Raw genomic sequence first — 19438 nt, forward strand, 5'->3', positions numbered from 1 at the left:
TCAGGAATCTTCTCTCACTTCTCTTTAGCAATATCTGCTGTTCTGAGATCTACCTCCATGAGAAAACACAAAATATTTAATTACAGAGACCAGAGCAACTGGTAGATCTGATATAAGTTAACCTTTTTCTTTGAAGAGCAGCTAGGCCAGGACATCATGAGAGGAGGTTGGCAGCGAGACTTCCGGCTGATAAAGGAGTACGAGTGGTGACCATGGCGTGAGCAGAGAGGCAGACCTAAACAACTTCTGGTGAGAGGGAGAGCGAGCTCTCAGTGTGATCCCAAAGTGACTGCCTGTAAGTGATTGGCTGTTTTAGGGGTGAGTATAACTCGTTAGTTTTCTTTCTCTAATCAAATAACCTGTTGAAATTACTATACTTATTAGTTAACTGTTAGTGTGTGTTTATGAGAATTAGATTTAGCTTTTTTTAAATGGGTAATTGTTTGGGTACATTAAAGAGGTGGTAGGCCAGTTCCTTCAAGCTGTATGCTCCATTTGTGCAACACGTGTGCAGGAGGCAGCATCAATACTTTCAATTCAAATGTCGAGTTATGGAACTTAAGCGAGGTCTGGAGGCAGTGAGGAGCATGCAGGAGGATGAGAGTTACATGGATAACATGTACAAGGCAGTGGTCACCCCACAGTGTAAAAAAATGCAGGAGGACAGGGAATGGGTGACCGTCATTGCAAGCATAAGGTGAAGCAGGTAATGTACGAATCCTTTAAGGCCATCCCAATAGCTAACTTGTACTTTGTGCTAAGATCTGGCCTTGGCAATAATGCCTCAGGGACTTGCAGCCAAAGCAAAATCTGTGGCACCACAGAATGCCCAGCTGCACAGTGTGGGGGGTGAAAAAGACAGTTAGGGACGTAGTCATAGCAGACTCAATTGTTAGCAGAACAGAGAGTGCTTCTGCAGTTGCTCTAGTGATAACAGGTGCTTACTTGGTGCAAGGCTCCAGCACATTATTGAGCAGCTACTGGTAATTTTGACAGGGTGGTGTTAGGGGTCGGACAACACCTAGCAGTGGTCATGGAATATGGTGGTACCAATGGCATAAGTAAGAAGAGGGATCAGGTCCAGAAAACTGAATATAGGGAGTTAGGGGCCATATTGAAGGCAAGGACCGGATTGCTACCTGTGCATGTGCTAGTGAGGCTGAGAATTATCAGATTTGGCAGTTCAATACATGACTGAAGGAGGGAAAGGAGGGAAGGTTTAGATTTCTGAATAATTAGGATCATTTCTGGGGAAGATAGGACCTGTTCAAGAGAGATGGTCTTCACCCAAACAGTGGTAGGAGCAATATTTTTACAGGTGGTTTTGCTAGCACCATTGGGTGGACTTTAAACTAGCTTGGCAGGGGGATGGGAAACTAAGGAGAGGCTCTGAGTTAGCAGCGTAGACAAGGGCTGAAGGAAAAAGAGTAACTAAAAAGCAAGGAACAGCTGTGCAGTGTAGCACTAAGACAAGTGGAAACCAGACAGACAGAAAAAGAGAGAATGTTTAAAAACAAAGGTTCTTCTGGTGGAGGTGTTAAGAATCAAAAAGGTATGAAAACTCGCATTGAGGCACTTTACCTGAATGTTCGTAGCATTTAAAACAAGGTAAATAAGTTGACAGCACAAAGCATTGTGATTTAGGGGCCATTACAGAGACATGGCTGCAGGGTGGTCACAACTGGGAGTTAAATATCCGTGGGTATCAGATTATTTGGAAGGATAGACTGGAAGGAAAGGGAGATGGTGTCACTCTGATATTAAAGGATGACATCAGCGCGGTAATGAGAGATGATATCGATTTTATGGAGAAAAAGGCTGAATCAATGTGGGTGGAATTTGGAAAGGGGAAAAAGTCACCAATAATTGTAGTCTATTGGCCTCCAAATAATAACATCGTGATTGGACAGGCAATAAACAAAGAAATAACTAATGCAAGTAAAAATGGTACAGCAATTATCATGGGGGGGGGTTTAATCTATACATCGATTGGTCAAACCAAGTTGGTCAAGGCAGCCTTGACCAAGGCACACAAACACAAGATGGCCGCTGAGCCATAAGTTGGTCACTTAGCACACAAGATGGCTGCTGAACCATTACATGGAAAAGTATGCGAAGCATACACAGATATTGCCTGAGGCCAACAGGATATTAGACACAGAGGCTCTGGAATTAATTACTTTAAGGCAGGTGGGGGAGAGAATACACATCAGTAATGTCTACTGCCCGCTGAAGTGTCTGAGTCTAACCACCACCTTCAATGGAAATGTTCACTACCTGAGACTGCTTGTATACAAGTGTTAATACCTTAGATTTGCAGTAATTTGCAGGAAGAACGATCATGACCAATTACTACATCAATAGACTTCTGCGTAGTTGCTGAAACTGACAGTGACTCTAAAACATTATTCTGAAACTGACAATGACTCTGTAATGTTTTCAGTAAACAAACCATGTTGCACAAACAAAGACTCGATATCTGGACCATGAAACATATAAAATATTGTGACATGTGCTCCGAGAGTGAGAGAAGGCTCGTAGCTGACAGCCGTGCTGTCGCATGTTTTTCTCTCTCTCCCCGGAGCTCTGGTTTTTTATACAATAAACTCTGTCATTGAATCCCAATTCTGACTCCAAGACTAGTGATTTTTCCCACAACATAGTGATCCTCTCAGAAGGAGTAATCATATTGTGGTTGAACTTAAAATACAGACAGAAGATAAGAATGTAAAATCCAATACCAGTGTGTTGTGCCTAAACAAAGAAGACTATAATGGGCTGAAGGAGGAGTTGGCTTAGATAGACTGGGAGCAAAGAATACATGGTGGGACAATTAAAGAACAATGGTGGAGTTCAAAGCAATTTTTTAGTGCTCAGCAACAGGAAACACTAGTGAAAAGGAAGAACGATATAGGGAAAGGAATAATCAGCCATGGATAACAGGAAATAAAGGAGGGTGTCAAATTGAAAGCTAATGCATAGAAAGTAGCAAAGATTATGGGGAAATTACAGGATTGGGACACCTTTAAAGGTCAATAGGAATCCATGAAAAAAGCTATAAAGAGAGGTAAGATATATTTTGAGAGGAAACTAGCTCAGAAGACAAAAAATGGACAGCAAATATATAAAAACGAAAAAGAGTGGCAAAGGTAGGGGCAGCACAACGGCTCAGCTGTCTCATAGTGCCAAGGATCTTGGGTGAATTCTAGCCTTGGGCAAATGACTGTGTGGAGTTGCACATTCTCCCCATGTTAATGTGGGCTTCCTCCCACAGTCCGAAGATGTGCAGGTCAGGTGGATTGGCAATGCTAATTTGCCACAGTGTCCGGAGATGTGCAGGCTAGGTGGATTAGCCATGATAAAATGCAGGTTTACAGGGACAGGGTGAGGGGGATACAGTCTGGGTGGGATGCTTTTCAGAGGCATGGTGTGGACCTGATTGGCTAATGGCCTGCTTCCACAATGTGAGGATTCTTTGATTCTCTGGAATATTGGTCCTTTAGAGGGTGAGAAGAGGGATTTAATAATGAGAGATAAGAAAATGATTGAGGCTTTGAACAGGTATCTTGTGTTGGTCTTTATAGTGGAAGACACAAACAACATACCAATAATAGATGACAAGGAGGCTATGGCAAGTGAGGATCTAGAAATGATCACTATCACTGAAGAGGTAGTGTAAGGCAGACTAAGAGGTTGAAAGGTAGACAAGTCTTTTGGACCTGATGGAATGAACCTCAAGGTATTTTGGATGCTTTGGAGGGGATGCAGAGGAGGTTCATCAGGATGTTGCCTGGTATGGAGGGCGCTAGCTATGAAAAGAGGTGAGTAGATTAAGATTATTTTCATTAGAAAGACAGAGGTTGAGGGGGGACCTGATTGAGGTCTACAAAGTCATGAGAGGTTTTGACAGGATGGATAGCAAGAAGCTTTTTCCCCAGAGTGGGGGACTCAATTACTAGGGGTCACGAGTTTAAAGTGAGAAGGGAAAAGTTTGAGGGGGATATGCATGGAAAGTTCTTTACGCAGAGAGTGGTGGGCACCTGGAACGCATAGAAGTGGTACAGATGGGCATGATAGCATCATTTAAGATGTATCTACACAGAAAAATGAATGGGCAGGGAGTAGAGGGATACAGATCCGTAGAAAATGGGCGACAGGTTTAGATAGAAAATCTGGATTGGCGTATGCTTGGAGGGCCAAAGGGCCTGTTCCAGTGCTGTAGTTTTTTTTGTTCTTTGTACTAAAAGAGGTGGTGGGGAAAGAGCAGGTGCCCTTGTGGTAATTTACTAAAAATCATTGGATTTTGGGACAGTTCTGGCAGATTGGTAAACAGCAAATGTGCCACCACTATTTAAAAAAGGTAGATAAAAGAAAGGTAACTATAGGCCTGTTAGCTTAACGTTTATGTGGGGAAAATGCTTGAATCAACCGTCCCAAAGGGTGGATGCAGCATGGGTTCATGGAAGGCAGGTCAACTAATTTACTTGAATTCTTTGAGGACATTATAAGCATGGTAGACAATTGGTGATCCTGGCGTATATGAATTTCCAAATTGGCATTTGACAAAGTGCCGCACAAAAGGTACTGCAAAAGATAAAGGTGCATGGTGTTATGGGTAATGTATTAGCAAGGACAGAGAATTGGTGAACTAACAAAGAAAGGAGTGGGGAGAAATGGGTGTTTTTTTCTGATTGGAGATCAATGGTTAGTAATGTGCCTTGGGGATCAATGTTGGGATGCAATGATCTACAATTTACATAGTCCCCAATTCCAAATCACCTAAGTGTAGTGTGTCAAAATTCGCAGATGACACTAAGATGAGTGGTAGAGCAAAGAGCGTAGAGGACACTGAAAGTCTGTAAATGGATATACAGTAGGTAAGTTAAGGGAATAGACAAGCACCTAGCAGATGGAGTACAATGTTGGTAAATGTGAGGTTATCTATTTGGCAGGAATAACAGCAAAATAGATTATAGTTTAAATGGTGAAAAATTGTAGCTTGCTGCTGTGCAGAGGGACTTGGGTGTCCTTTTACATGAATCACCAAAAGTTGGTCTTCAGATGCAGCAGGTAATTAAGAAGGAAAATGGAATATTGTCCTTCATTGTTAGAGAGATGGAGTTTAAAAACAGGAAGGTTATGCTGCAGCTGTATAGGTTGCTGGTGAGGCCATATCCGGAGAAGTATGTACAGTTTTGTCTCCATACTTGAGAAAGGATGTACTGGCACTGGAAGGTGTGCAGACAGGTTTCACTGGATTGATATCGGAGTTGAAAGGGTTGGCTTTGAGGAAAGATTGAGTAGACTGGGACTATAATTGGAATTTAGAAGAATCAGGGAGATCTTATATAAACATATAAAGTTATGAAGGGAATAGATAAGATGGAAGCAGGAAGGTTGTTTCCACTTGTTGGTGAAACTAGAACAAGGGCCATGGCCTCAAAATAAAACAAAGCAGATTTATGACTGGGTTGAGGAGGACCTTTATCTCTCAAAGAGTTGTAAATGTGTGAAATTCCCTGCCCAATGAAGCAGTTAAGGTCAATTCATTGAATGTTTTTAAGGCAAAGATAGATTTTTGAACAGTGAAAGAATTAAGGATTACAGTGAGTGGGCAGGTAACTGGAGCTAAGTCCACGAAAAGATCAGCTGTGATCTTGCAGGCTAGAGTGGCCAGATGACGTACTCCTATTTCTATTGCTCTTATTATTCTTAAGAATGTGCTGATTTTTATTAGAACAATCAAAAGTATTCCTACTCTCTGTGCTTTGTCCTCCAATAGAGTAGATCAGTGAAAGGAAACTAGGAGTGGGTAGAATGAGTTTAGTTAGTGGCCAAATTAATGTGGGTTATCCTGTTTTCCACCAACTAGCAATTTAATTTTATTTTGTTTCAGAGAAGAGGATCATCACTATTTAATATTGCGGTCAGATGCTATAACTTCTGAGCAATGAATCACCTCCAACTTGTGCTTTTGCCAATTTAGAGCGCTTAATATTTCAGAAATTGTTACCTACTACTGTCCATTTGCATGAAAAACACCTTTACTGAAAATAACTAAAATGTGATAAATGAAATATTATTCTTCATTTTATGCCACACATTATACAAAGATTTTAGTAATATATCTTTTGAGGTACAATCACATAACATTATTCAAAAGATATAAATAATACCAGCACATATTTGAATATTAAAACTTCTTTTTCACCTGATTTTTATCCAGTTCACAGTTTTTGTATTCCTGTTCCCCCTGCTCCTGAAATGTGACGATGACAAAACCTACAAAAATATTCATCATGAAGAAAGCAATAACGATGATATAGATGATGAAGAAGATTGATATCTCCACTCTGTAGTTGTAAATTGGACCTGCATCCTCTGTATGAGAATCGATGGCTCGATAAAGCAACCTGCAAACATAAGAGAGAAGAAATGTATTTTTATTTATACATATATAAAGCATATATAATTTATTCTGAGAGGTAATGTTTTTGTATCCATTTAATTTCTTCCAATGCTATTGGATTCCTCCCCTTACATCTGATTTCATTGTACTGTTTGTTTCAGCTAAGATGTTGGAAAATGTAGAATATAAATATCTTCAGAAGGACTTTTAACTCCCTACCTTCAGCTAAGTCCTTCATATGAAACTTGAAGACAGAATCTATTGATTAATCTAGAAGGATCAAATTGATGTATATTATTCTATGATTGAATGATGATTATAGCACCATTCACAGTTTTAAATCTAGGTGTTTAGTTTAAATTGAGACTATGCCATTAAATAAGCAACATCCAGTAAATTACAATTGCAAACTGTGGAGTTTTTTTTAGAATTAAGTTTTCTAATGGCATGAAATGGCAAGAAAGAAACTTATAATTTGAGCATTGTGCCACTGTCCCTTATACTAGTTCACATCTCCAGAATAAGGTCTTGTTCTCAACCGAAAGAAACCAACATTTTCCTACATGGAGGGAAAAAGAAAATCAGATGGTCAGTCATTATTTCGTGGCCTGTTCAACAGGGGCAGTGATAGAAGCTTGATAAGAAATTGCCATTTTAGCATGAGCAGAAAATAAAAATAAAATATTTTTTTAAAAAAGCAATGCAACTGTAGTAAGAAGAAGCCAATTTTAAGGGCATTTAAATGGCCATTGGATAAACATATGGATGAAAATGGAAGAAAGTGGGATAGATAGGTTTCAAATTGGTTCCACAGGTCAGCATAACATCAAGGGCCGAAGGGTCTGTACTGCGTCGTAATGTTCTATGTAGTTACTATTAACACAATTATATTGTCATTAATGAAATTACCTACCACTTCATATTCTGTTATTTTCTTCTTTTCTAATTTAAGCCAGTTTAATTTTCAAAGTGCTTGGTTAGGGCTGATTCGCTATTGTGTTTTTCAAGATAAAAAGATTTACATTTTATATTGAAATATGATTTCTTTAATGTTTAAACAATAATATCCTTCTTTGAACTAGACAGTAATTTTTTTTATTTGCTTGTGGGACATGGGCATCACTGGCTCACCAGCATTTATTGCCACCCCTATTTGACCTTGAAGTTTCCCTTGACAGAATACAGAAAAAGAGAGCTTACAGCTGACACAGAACTAAATACCACAAAGTTGAGAAGAGAATAAGATGTGAAAGAGTGAACTCAAAACAGCAAACAAAGACAGAGCATGAAAGAATTTTGGCTGGTAAAATCAAAGTGAACTGAAAATTATAGAGCATTACAAAATGATTTTGAGATGCAGTGTTGCATTTCCTAATCAGAGTTGGCCTTTGTGAAGTGGCTATGGAGACCATGAAGTACTCAACATTCCAGAGTTTTATTCTTCAACATCATTTCTTAGGGGATTTCTAAAAAACTATTAGCTTCTATTGTATTTACACGATATCTTCTGCAGTTGTGTCTGCAGTTGTGCCTCTCATGATTACAAGTGGTTTGGTTTTAATTTTAAATTTTGAAGTTTAAAATTTAAGTTTCCACCAATTTGCCTTCAAATGTCCTTTCAAGAAATAGAAATAACATACTAATGTTGGAACCAAAATCTGGATGGCCTTGTAATACTCTCTTATAATAAATTCACATTGCACCAAAATTGCCATTTAGTCTAGAATTTGGGACCTAAAGCAGGTCCCTGTCTTATATTGGGAATGTTACAAGTCAAAACAAGTGGCAACACCTCTGTCAACGTCAAAGGAGATGGAAATACTGATTGGTCAGTTCAACAGGAATTCCAAAGTAGAAGATTACAACTTAAAGTTGTAAAAGAGGTTATCCTTACTACAAGTAGGGCTGATGGGGGTCACTTTGAGTTCCATTCATGACAGAATCCAGAGTATATTGCTTACATCCATCAATGAGAATTAAAACACTGTGTTGTGTGCCACTCAGATTAGGTTGAAAATAATCGTAAACAATATAGGTTTGTTGGTAACCATATTACAAAAAACTGATTTTATGTTTAAAATATTTATGAGCTACCTTGGAAGGTTTTAGATATTAGCTAGCTTAGAATGTTTTAGATTTATTTTTGAAGTTTATAAATTCCATGACAGGTGCTTTAAAGATTAAATAGCAACCATTTAGGTCAAATTATTGCTTGATTCAGTACATGATAATACATATTGACATTTTTTATACTTACTGTGGCCATCCTTCAAAGGTTGAGACAGTGAATAGAGCCATCATTGCAGAGGGGACATCGTCAAAGTTGAATTCACTATTCTCCCATTTTCGATCTCTTATCATTGGCTGATTTACATCTCCATCTTTGTACAAAATATACTGCCCTCTATTAATAGGAAATAAATATTTATTGGGTAGCCAAGTTATATTTTAGCTCCCAAAATATATTAGTATTTTCATTTGTGCTCAGTATTTTAATTTCACTCTTCTCTACTACCTTTTGTGCTAAGTAGGAGGGCAGACATTAAGGATGCGCTGAGACCATTTTTGAGCCAGCTACTCAGAGGGACACAAGAATAGCTTCAAGTAACTCACTTAAGCAAATTCTTTAATAACAGTATTTAAAAACATTCCCATCTGCAGTAGTGTAGTGATATATATGAAACAACAGGAAGGGAATTTAAAAAATTGCACATTATGAACGTACGGATTAGGAACAGAAGTAAGTCATTCAGCACTTTTAAGACATTTTAAGTCATTCAATGAAATAATCACTGATTGTTTTCTGAATGCAACGTTCCCATTTTCCTCATTAACCTTTAATTCCCTTGTCTCATAAGAATCAATCCATGCCTGTCTTAAAAATAGTCGAAGAGTGCTGGAAAAGCACAGCCAGTCAGGCACCATCCGAGGAGCAGGAGAGTCGACGTTTCAGGTATAAGCCTTTTACCAGGCATGAGGCTTGTGGGCCGAGGACTGAGAAATAAATGGGAGGGGGTGGGGCTGGGGGATTGGTAGCTAGGATTGCGATAGCTAGATGAAGGTGGGGGTCAATGTGGATTTCACCAGTTTCCCCATTTACCCTCCCCCAACACATCATCCCAGTCTCAACCTTCCAACTCGGCACCACCCTCTTTAACGGTCCTACCTGTCCATCTCCTTTACCACTTATCTGCTCTACCCTCCTCTCCGACATATCACTTTCACGCTCACCTTCATTTAGCTATTGTATTCCTGGCTACCTTCCCCACCCACCCACCCCCCCTCCCATTTATCTCTCAGCCCTCTTGACCCACAAGCCTCATTCCTGGTGAAGGGCTTATGCCTGAAACATCAATTCTTCTGCTCCTCGTACGCTGCCTGACCGGCTGTGCTTTTCCAGCACTACACTCTTCGACTCTGATCTCCAGCATCTGCAGTTCTTCTATCTTAAAAATAGTTAAATGCTCTGCCTCAGCAGTCTTTATAGCAGCAAGTTCCAAAGTTGCGCAACCCTCAGAGAGGAAAAAGTTCCCTCACCTCAATCCCAATTGGTCAACTCTGAATCTTAAAACATTGTTTCATAGTTCTGAATATATGCCAAAGAGAAACATCCTTTCCAGTTCACCTTTGCAAGATGGTTCAGATTCATATAAAAATCAATCAAAATGCTTGTCACTTTTTAAAATTTCAGCAAAAACATGCCCAGCGTGTTTAATTTTTCCTTATCAGACAACCCATTCATCTTGTAAAGCTCCTCTGAACTGACTCCAATGCATTTGCTTCCTTCCTTAAATAGGCAGACAAAACTGTTTGCAGTATTCAAGATGAGATCTCATCAATGCTGTGTCAGTGAAGCATAATCCCCTTACATTTATGTCCAATTCCTCTCTTAAGAATAGCATTTTCTTATCCTTCTTAATTACTTGCTGTACCCACATATGAACATTTGTAACCAATGCATTAGAACTCCTACATCACTCTATATTTCAGCATACTGCAATCATTCTGTGTAATGGATACTTTTAAAAAATTCTGACAGGGTCAGTTATCTCAGTCATCCTCCCTCTCAAACAAACAGGCAGAAAGAACCTCAAATTTGTTAGTTTGGGTGAATCTGTGCAAGAAATCTGGCACCAAAGATGCAACAGAGACTACAATAGGCCAGAACCAAATCAAAACCATATGCAGCATATATGCAGAAATAACTGGAGATTTGTGTAAACATGCACACATTGATAAGGCTTGCAACAAAACGGTAAAAAGTGAGGTCTGCAGATGCTGGAGATCAGAGCTGAAAATTCGACGTCGAATTTCCTGTTCCTTGGATGCTGCCTGACCTGCTGTGCTTTAACCGGCAACACATTTTCAGCTTGCAACAAAACAGACCAGGATTAAGATTCAGAGTGGGCAAACCTTTAACAAGGTATCTGTGTTGTGAGTTTGACAGACAGTGTGGACAAAGTCAAAAGTTAGAAGTGTTTGCCATTCGTAGCATAATGTATATGAAGAAAATTGGTAAACCCGTGCTCAAGGCCATAAGATACCTGAAAACTTAATTCTTAATGTTCTTAAGGAATACTCTTAAGGATATGCACCTGTATCATTGGAATTCAATGACACAACCTACAACAGAAAACTGACTGCATACACTGGGTCACCCATTCCTTGTACTGATACATTCACGATGAAATCTAGCTATGGTAACTCTGCTTGGAAACCACAAATATTCTACCTGTTAAGATGAATGGATCAGCAATAGCAGGACTATTAATGTGTTTGGAACCACTTGAGACCATTCACAAAATTGGCAATAGCAGCAGAAGAAGCCAAGACTATCAAGAATGTCTCATGCATTCAGGTAGAGTGCCCTTATTTGTTTTTTTGGCATTATTTCACATTCAAAGTTTAGTTGATTCTTGCTTCATTTCATCTACCTTTTAATTTCACTTGCCACTTTTATATTTCCTGTTGGCATTTTTGTGTCCTTCTGACTTGATTTTTCAGATTCCCATCCCACTGACAAGTTAGATTAAATTCCCCCACCACAGCACTAGCAAATTTCACCAGCAGTTCAGTTATGATGTACTCTGTACAGCTTGAACAAGTTTACTTGTGCAAGAAAAAAATCCAAATGCCTCAGAAATGTGTTGGCCTCCCTGCTATGGCACATTTTTAGTCATATAATTGCTTGATCAATCCTCTTTTTTTCACAGCTACAGTGAATCATAGGATCCCAACAGTGTGGAAACATGCCCTTCAACCCACAAGTCCACACCAACCCTCTGAAGAGTAACCCACCAAACCCATTCCCCTGGCCTATTAATCTACATTTGTGCCTGACTAACGCATCTAACCTAAACATCCCTGAACACTACGGGCAATTTAGCATTGCCAATTCACCTAACCTGCACATCTTTGGATTGTGGTAGGAAACCGGAGCACACAGACATGGGGGAGGGGACTGTGCAAACTCCACACAGAGTCGCCTCAGGCTAGAAATCAAACCTGGGTCTCTGGCACTGTCAGGCAACAGTGCTAACTACATCTAATTTCTGCCTTTTCTGACTTTTTTAACTATTCTTCACGATTTTTCATATTCTATTGTGCTTTTTACTATTTTTCGACTACTTTCATAGTGTTTCTCTTTTTGCACATACGGTCTACAGGGTAAGAGCATAGCTTTTTCTTTATTAAGCTTTTTAATTTAACTGAATATAACAGGGGAGCCCAAGCCAATTTGCAGCACTTGGGAATTCCTAAATGCTTCTGGCAGTCTGGATGACCTTATTTGTTGGAAGTCCCACTAATTCGAACAGCTCGAACGCCAAGTCCTGAAACATGACTGTTGGCTGGAGGCACAGAGGTGAATCCACAAGACTGAAGACAATATGGTTAGCATATTTTCTGAGGTAGTCACACTGCATACTGAGGAGCTGCAGGCAGAGAATGGGTGACCATCAGGCAGAGGAAAGGAGCATGTCAGGTAGACAAAAGATTCCCAGAGGCCATCCCACTTTACAACTGTCATTCTGTGTTGGAAAGGGATGACAGTGAAGATTCCACTGGAGAAAGAAGCACATAGGGTGGCACTGCTGCACAGGCAGAGGGGAGCAAAAGTTCAAGGAAAATAATGGTAGGTGACTTGATAGTGAGGTGTGCGACTGCCATTTCTGAGACCATGCATTGCCCCCATTGGACCAGGGTCAAGGTTATCACTGAACAGCTGCAGGGTGATGTTGATAGGCCAGAGGTTGTGGCACACGTGGCACTAACAATACAGATAGGATGATGTCTTGCATCAAGAATTCAGTGAGCTAGGCAAACCTCTAAAATTGTAATTTCTGGATTACTTTTGGTGCTGCATACTAGTGAGTATAGAAATAGGTGAATAAGGCAAATGAATGCGTGACTCAGACGTTCATGCAGGAGGGAGGTTTCAGATTTCAGGGGCACTGGAACCATTTCTGAGGAAAATGGGACCTGTAAAAAGGGGACAGTCTGCTACTGAACCACAATGGGACCAACATCTTTGTTAATAGGTTTGTTAGCGCCATTGGGAGTAGATATTTGCTAGGTATTTGCCTGATTTTATTGTGTAGTTTAATACAAGAGCTGTCTCATTGTACAGTTCCCCAATTATTGACTTTCCAATTCTTCCAAAACATTTAATAGCATGCCTAAGATTGCATTATCACCTCTCATGGAATCACAGGGACAATCTACTGCTGATTGTTCATAGGCATATTAAAAAAATACTAATTTCAGAAAAATAAATTATAAGAATTATTTGGGGGTATTTCCATTGATTCAAGTTGAAATAATAATAATGGAGTAATTACATTAGGGCAATTCAACTTCCAAAACATTAATTGGGATAGTCATAGTGCAAAGAGTTGAGGGTGGGTGGATTTCTTGAAATGTGTTTAAGAGAGCTTTTTATATCAACACATTTCTCCAGGATGGCACAGTGCTGGACCTAATTCTGGGTAGTGATGACAGACAGCTATTTGAGGTGGCAGTGGGGGAGCATTTTAGTCATAGGGACCACAACATATTAAGTTTATATTGGAAAAGGAAAGAGATAGTCTGCAAAGAGGGTTTTTGTTTACAGGGGGAAGGCAGATTTTATTAAAATAAGGCAGGATCTGGCCAAACTAGACTGGGTTCAGCTACATGTGGGAAACTCAACAACAGAGCAGTGGGGAATGTCTGTTACTTCAACAAGGAAGTGTGAAGAGTACATGCCCTACATGTTCCCCTGAGAGTGAGATGCAGGACAACAAGCCCAGAGAATGCTGGCTGTCGAGAAATATTTCGAATTAAATGAAAAAGACAAAATAGGCTTTTAGCAGGTACAAAGGAAGCAAATCAATGGAGGCCCTAGTGAAGTATAGAAAGTGCAAAGGTGGGATCTCAAGAATGCAATTAGGAAAGCAAAAAAGAGGCATAAAGAAATATTGATAGGTAAAATTAGAGAGAATCTCAAGGGCTAAAAGTGCACTAAGGGCAAGAGAATAACTATGGAAAGGGTAGGGCTTTCTGCATGTGGAGTCAGAGGATGTTGGCAGGTATTAAATGAGTACTACACTTTTCTTTTCTCTCAAGAGAAAGAAGATGTAGGTACAAAATTTGGAGAGAGGAACTACGAGCTTCTTGAGCTCCGTTATTGTCAGAGGGAATGAAGAGATACTGGAGGCTTTGTCAGGCTTAAAAGTGAACAGGTCCAAGGTCCAGATGAGTTGTATCCAAGGCTGCGTGGGAGGTGAAGGAGAAAATTACAGGGTCTCTGACTGACCCAAATTTTTAATTCCTCTCAGGCCACAGGGGAGATGCCAAGAAGCCTGGAGAATAGCTAATATCGTTCTACTTTTCAAGATCATTGGTAGGGAAACTACGGAAAAAATCTTTTATCTCCACTTGGAAAGGTAAGGTTTGATCAGGGATGGTCAGCATGGCTTTGGCAGAAGTAGATTGTGCCTAACGTATCTTAACCGAAACCTAGAATTCATTCTAAAAGATGAAAGACTTAACAGTAATCTAGGTTTGTTCAATATATCGTTTTAATTGCATGACACTGTGATCTTTTGCTATAAATTCTGTCTTATGATCCTGCCCCACTAGTTACCTGATGAAGGAGCAACGTTCTGAAAGCTAGCACTTCCAAATAAACCTGTTGGACTACAACATAGAGTAGGGAAGTTGTATTAGAACTGTACAAAACTTTGGTTAGGTCACAACTGTAGTATTGTGTAAAGTTCTAGTCACCACATGAAATGAAGGATGTGATTATTCTGGATGAGTTACAGAGGAGATTAATCAGGATATTATGTGGGTTGGAATACTTTAGCTGTGAAGACAGGCTAGAAAAGGCCTGGGTCATTTTCTTCAGAGCGGAGATAGCTGAGGGGGGACCTGATTAAGGTGTATAGGATGATGAGGGTCATGGGCAGAGTGGATAGGAAGTAGCTGTTCCCTTAATTGAAGGATCAATAAGAGGAGGTATAATTTTATTGTGAATAGCAAGAGGTTTACAGGAGAGTGGAGGAGTGGTGAGAGTCTGAAATGGATTGCCTGGAAGGGCTAAAGTGTCTGCAAACCAGACTGTCTTTAAAATATATGTGAATGAGCACTTGAAATGTCATAAAATGCAAGGCTACAGGCTAAATGCTGGAAAATGAGAAAAGCGTAGATACTCAATCGACTGAAGGACCTCCTCTATGTTGTATGACTCTATGATCACTAATGTGTGATCATGTGAGCAATCCTGAAATTACTGATAATAAGATTAGTGAAATACCCCAGACTGATCACCTAAATCACAAATTTGGCAAAACTCCTACCAGACAGTTCCCTCAATAATACTTCAGTTTTATTTTACTCAAAAATTCTGCAAAATACTGAGATAATCCTTACAATCTATTTTTCTTAAATTAGTATATTTAAAAATGTCTATGAGCAATGTATTAAGGTACTTCAGCATGAGATTGTCCCTGTGATTCCGTAAAAGTTGATAATGCAATCTTAGACATGCTACTAAATGTTTTGAAAGAATAGGAAAGGGATTAATTGGGGAAATATACAACGAAACAGCTCTTGTATTAATGTACACAATAAAATTAGTCAAATGCATTTGGTTCTGATACGACATGATAGTTCCAATCTCGTGTGATCTCAAGTTATAAAAAAATTGCACTATACCATCATTAAACTAAAGGGGCTGGAATCGTGTTCTAGCCAATATGGGTAAGGAAAATTTGCGTTCTACAGATAGCAGTCTAAATTCTTCAATCCTGTTAAAGCCAATTCGCGTTGAAGAAACACAGGATATAACAGAACCTACTGTACCTAGCAAATGTCTACTCTTGCCTTCTATCTCCTAATAGTGAAACTTTGCTACGAAGTTATAATTTTTTTTTTGCTGGTGATAAACGACAAAACTTACACATGATCTTGACGAGTGTCAATAACACCAGTTACTAACCATGAACAGAGAAAACAATATCATGAGCACATGAGGATGGGGAGAATCTGAGAAAGGAACAGTGGTTCAGATCTTATGCTTAATAATACCAATGTAAAGGAAAATAAATCAATTGTACTGTATAAGAGGAGTGTCCACTTTCCATCTTTGCAGCGTAAGAATTGTTTCCGCTTTACATTAGTATTTCTTGAGTCCCCATGAGTTCAAGACAAACAACTTTGACAAAATGTGTCTTCTTGGCAATACTGAATATTTTTGTACTATCAAATGATTACTTGCTGAGTAATTATATATGTAGTTAATGGTATATAAATGAAGGCTACTGCAAAAGGATTGCTACTTCTAGCCATATAACTTACTAAGAGTCCAGCATCGAACATTTTCACAAACAACTTAATGTAACAGTATTAACTTCATATAATCCAGCTGGCATTAAATGCAACAGATATTTTCAATATATTCATTAGCAACAAAATTAGCTAAACTAGATATCTCCACTGTAAAAAAAATACTGTCCTAAACTCAGACTCATTACATTGCTACATAAACGTATCTAAACTTTGACAGCAGAAATCTACTTTCCACACACAAATAAGAGTTATGTAATACAACTGTAAAACAAAAATTTAAGGAGGACCAGTAGTTGAATTGATTAGAAAACTGCATAATGTTTTTGTGCTTGTGTTTAAATATCATCTGGATTAACAACACATTTTCATCATTAGGCAATCCATAATGCTGCACATCACATACAATGATTTCAGTGCTCAATTCTTCAATTTTCATTCCTAATAAGTAAGGATTGTTGTCAGGATCCTCACCTAAAAAAAACCCTCTGATACATTAACAAGTACCAGTTGGTTATTCCTTTATTACAATGCACATATATTTACAATTAACTTACTTGCATTCAAACTCTCTTTGTTTGGATCCATCTGAGCATGTGTAGAGTTTCCCCTTGAAATAAAATGTAATAAAAGTTAAAATACCATTACAAAGTAAGGGAAACATAATTTCTACTTTACCTTCTTTCATCAAGAGCAATCAAATAGAGAAGTTATTACATAATTTAGTAAGAAATTCTGCAATAATTGGATATACATGTCACAACCTAGCTATTGGCATGTCTCAAATCTTGTCAGTTTGTATGATCCTAAGTTCTCCACCCTTTATCATTTCAATTTCTCACTCAACTCAACCTTGGTATTTGTTTTTATTCTACTTCATTGAACTCAATATTAGACCAGAGAATGGCACTTTGTCTTTCTGATCATAAACTTAGCTTGTGATTGCCCATATTGTATTCTCCTGATGAAGGGTTTATGGTCGAAACGTTGATTCTCCTGCTCTTTGGACGCTGCCTGTCTTGCTCTTTCTGTCCAGCACCACACTCTTCGACTCTTCTTATCAATGCCAACATTGCAAACATTTTGTAACAGTTTCTCTTCCCAATTGCTTTAATACAACAGAACAACTGTTCAGAGGAAGGGTCACCAGCCCTGAAACGTTAACATTCATTTCTCTTCACAGATGCTGCCAGACCTGCTGAGCTTTTCCAGCAACTGCTGTTTTTGTTTCTGATTTACAGCTTCCACAGTTCTTTTGATTGTTATTTAGAACAGCTTTCTAAATGAAGGCCTGTGAATGTGAATGTCTGACTCTGTCATTAATTTAGTGATAATTAGCATGATCACAGCTGAAATATGGTGATATGGGTTTATGACACTTGTGATGCTAGAGCAAACTATGAGTTCCAATTAAATATTCTTTCTTCACATTTTGCTCAAATGTTTGGGAACTATGACAATCCTGCACTTCTTTTGCAATGCATGTATCATTACATTAGATTAGATTCCCAACAGCGTGGAAACAGGCCCTTCGGCCCAACAAGTCCACACTGGCCCTCCGAAGAGTAACCCATCCAGACCCATTTCCCTCTGACTCATGCACCTAACACTACGGGCAATTTTGAATGACCAATTCACCTGACCTGCACATCTTTAGACTGTGGGAGGAAACCAGAGCATCCAGAGGAAACCCACACAGACACGGTGAGAATGTTCAAACTCCACACAGACAGTTGCCCAAGGCTGGAATTGAACCTGAGACCCTGGTGCTGTGAGGCAGCAGTGCTAACCACGGAGCCACCATGCCGTCCCCATTCATTATTATAATGAATTTTGTATTTACATTGACAACGAAATAATATAATGGCAGTACAATCTTTATAAGTGCAAACAGCAAACTCAGGCAAGGTCAGATACAGCAATTAAAGGTTGTGCTTGCTGATACCAAAGAACAGTGATTTTTCTTATAAATATAGTTACAAATTGTTCTAAATACCAATTAATGATACCATTTTAACTAATCAATATGGTAGGTCACAAAAATAATTTGTTAATTTAAGTCCTTTTTTAAATTTTCAAAGATGCGCTTAAAATACATGTATTCAGCAATAATTGGTGGCAGTTTAGTTACAAATACCAGGTAATGATCCTACTACAATAAACCAGTATGTTGTGATAATGGTATTTTACAGTGTTCACATAAATAAATGTATTTCATTTTAATTTTCAATAATTGGCTTAATATCATGCACGTTGGCAATTGGTAATAACTGGCAGTACATGGATGTCAGCAAACATATCCACTTAGGCTAATTAAAATAAAAAGTTCAGAAGGTACCATCAGAATTCTGTCGCTCATCTGTAAACTTCATGAAATAGAATCTCAGTGATTGCCTTCTGATTCAAATGCTATGTCAGATTCCTGTACTTGTACTGAATGTGAAGTAAATATGCCACAGAAGTGGCAAGATCAAAAATATCTTTAAAAATAACTTCCTTCACTTTCTAATCCTGTACAAATATTCAAAGTAGGAGCAGGAGTAGGCTATGCAGTCCCTTGAGCCTGCTCCTCTATTCAACAAGATCATGCCTGATCTGATTGTTACCTCAAATCCGTATTCCTGCCAACCCTAAAAATCATTTAGCCCTTTGAATAACAAGAACCATCCACCTCTGCCTTCAAAATATTCAATAACTCTACTTCCATCACCTTTTCAGGAACTAAGTTCCAAAGACTTAACACTGCGAGAACAAAACAAATCAGTTAAACTCTATTTAAATTGGTGAACAATTTTTTTTTAAATGACCCCTAGTTTTAGATTCTCCCATGAGAGGAAATTTTGCCTTCTTTGCATCAACCTAATCTTAGATGCTTCAATCAAGTTATCTCTTACACCTTTAAACTCCAACAACTCCAGTTGCAGCCTCACTCGTTCCCAATTTAACTGAAGCAGGACCTCCTTACTAACTATATTAGAAATGCAGGTGAACCAGAACAGCTCAGAATTAGTGGGGGCATGATGACCATTGTACTTTGCATTTCCTACCTGCACCAGTAGGGATCTTGTGGTGCAGTGACAGTGCCCCTACCTCTGATCTGGGAGTTCTACCTGCTCCACAGGTGAGTAATAAATATCTGAATAAGTTGATTAACTAAAATACCTGTTTTAAGCAAATTACAAAAAAGGAGCTAGGTTTTCT

At 38.8% G+C, this 19438-nt stretch overlaps 1 protein-coding gene across 1 annotated transcript in view; it reads right to left on the minus strand.

Moving 5' to 3' along the window:
- The window catches only part of cacna1c (calcium channel, voltage-dependent, L type, alpha 1C subunit), a 1009638-nt gene that overhangs the window by 380764 nt on the left and 609436 nt on the right, over positions 1-19438 (minus strand). The window contains exons 25-27 of the mRNA XM_060839877.1: positions 16795-16847; positions 8667-8813; positions 6212-6413 (exon numbers count right to left, since the gene is read on the minus strand). Coding sequence (XP_060695860.1) covers positions 6212-6413; positions 8667-8813; positions 16795-16847 — 402 coding nt within the window. The remainder of the gene's footprint in view (positions 1-6211; positions 6414-8666; positions 8814-16794; positions 16848-19438) is intronic.

Source organism: Hemiscyllium ocellatum, chromosome 19, assembly GCF_020745735.1.
Source record: "Hemiscyllium ocellatum isolate sHemOce1 chromosome 19, sHemOce1.pat.X.cur, whole genome shotgun sequence".
NCBI lineage: Eukaryota > Metazoa > Chordata > Chondrichthyes > Orectolobiformes > Hemiscylliidae > Hemiscyllium > Hemiscyllium ocellatum.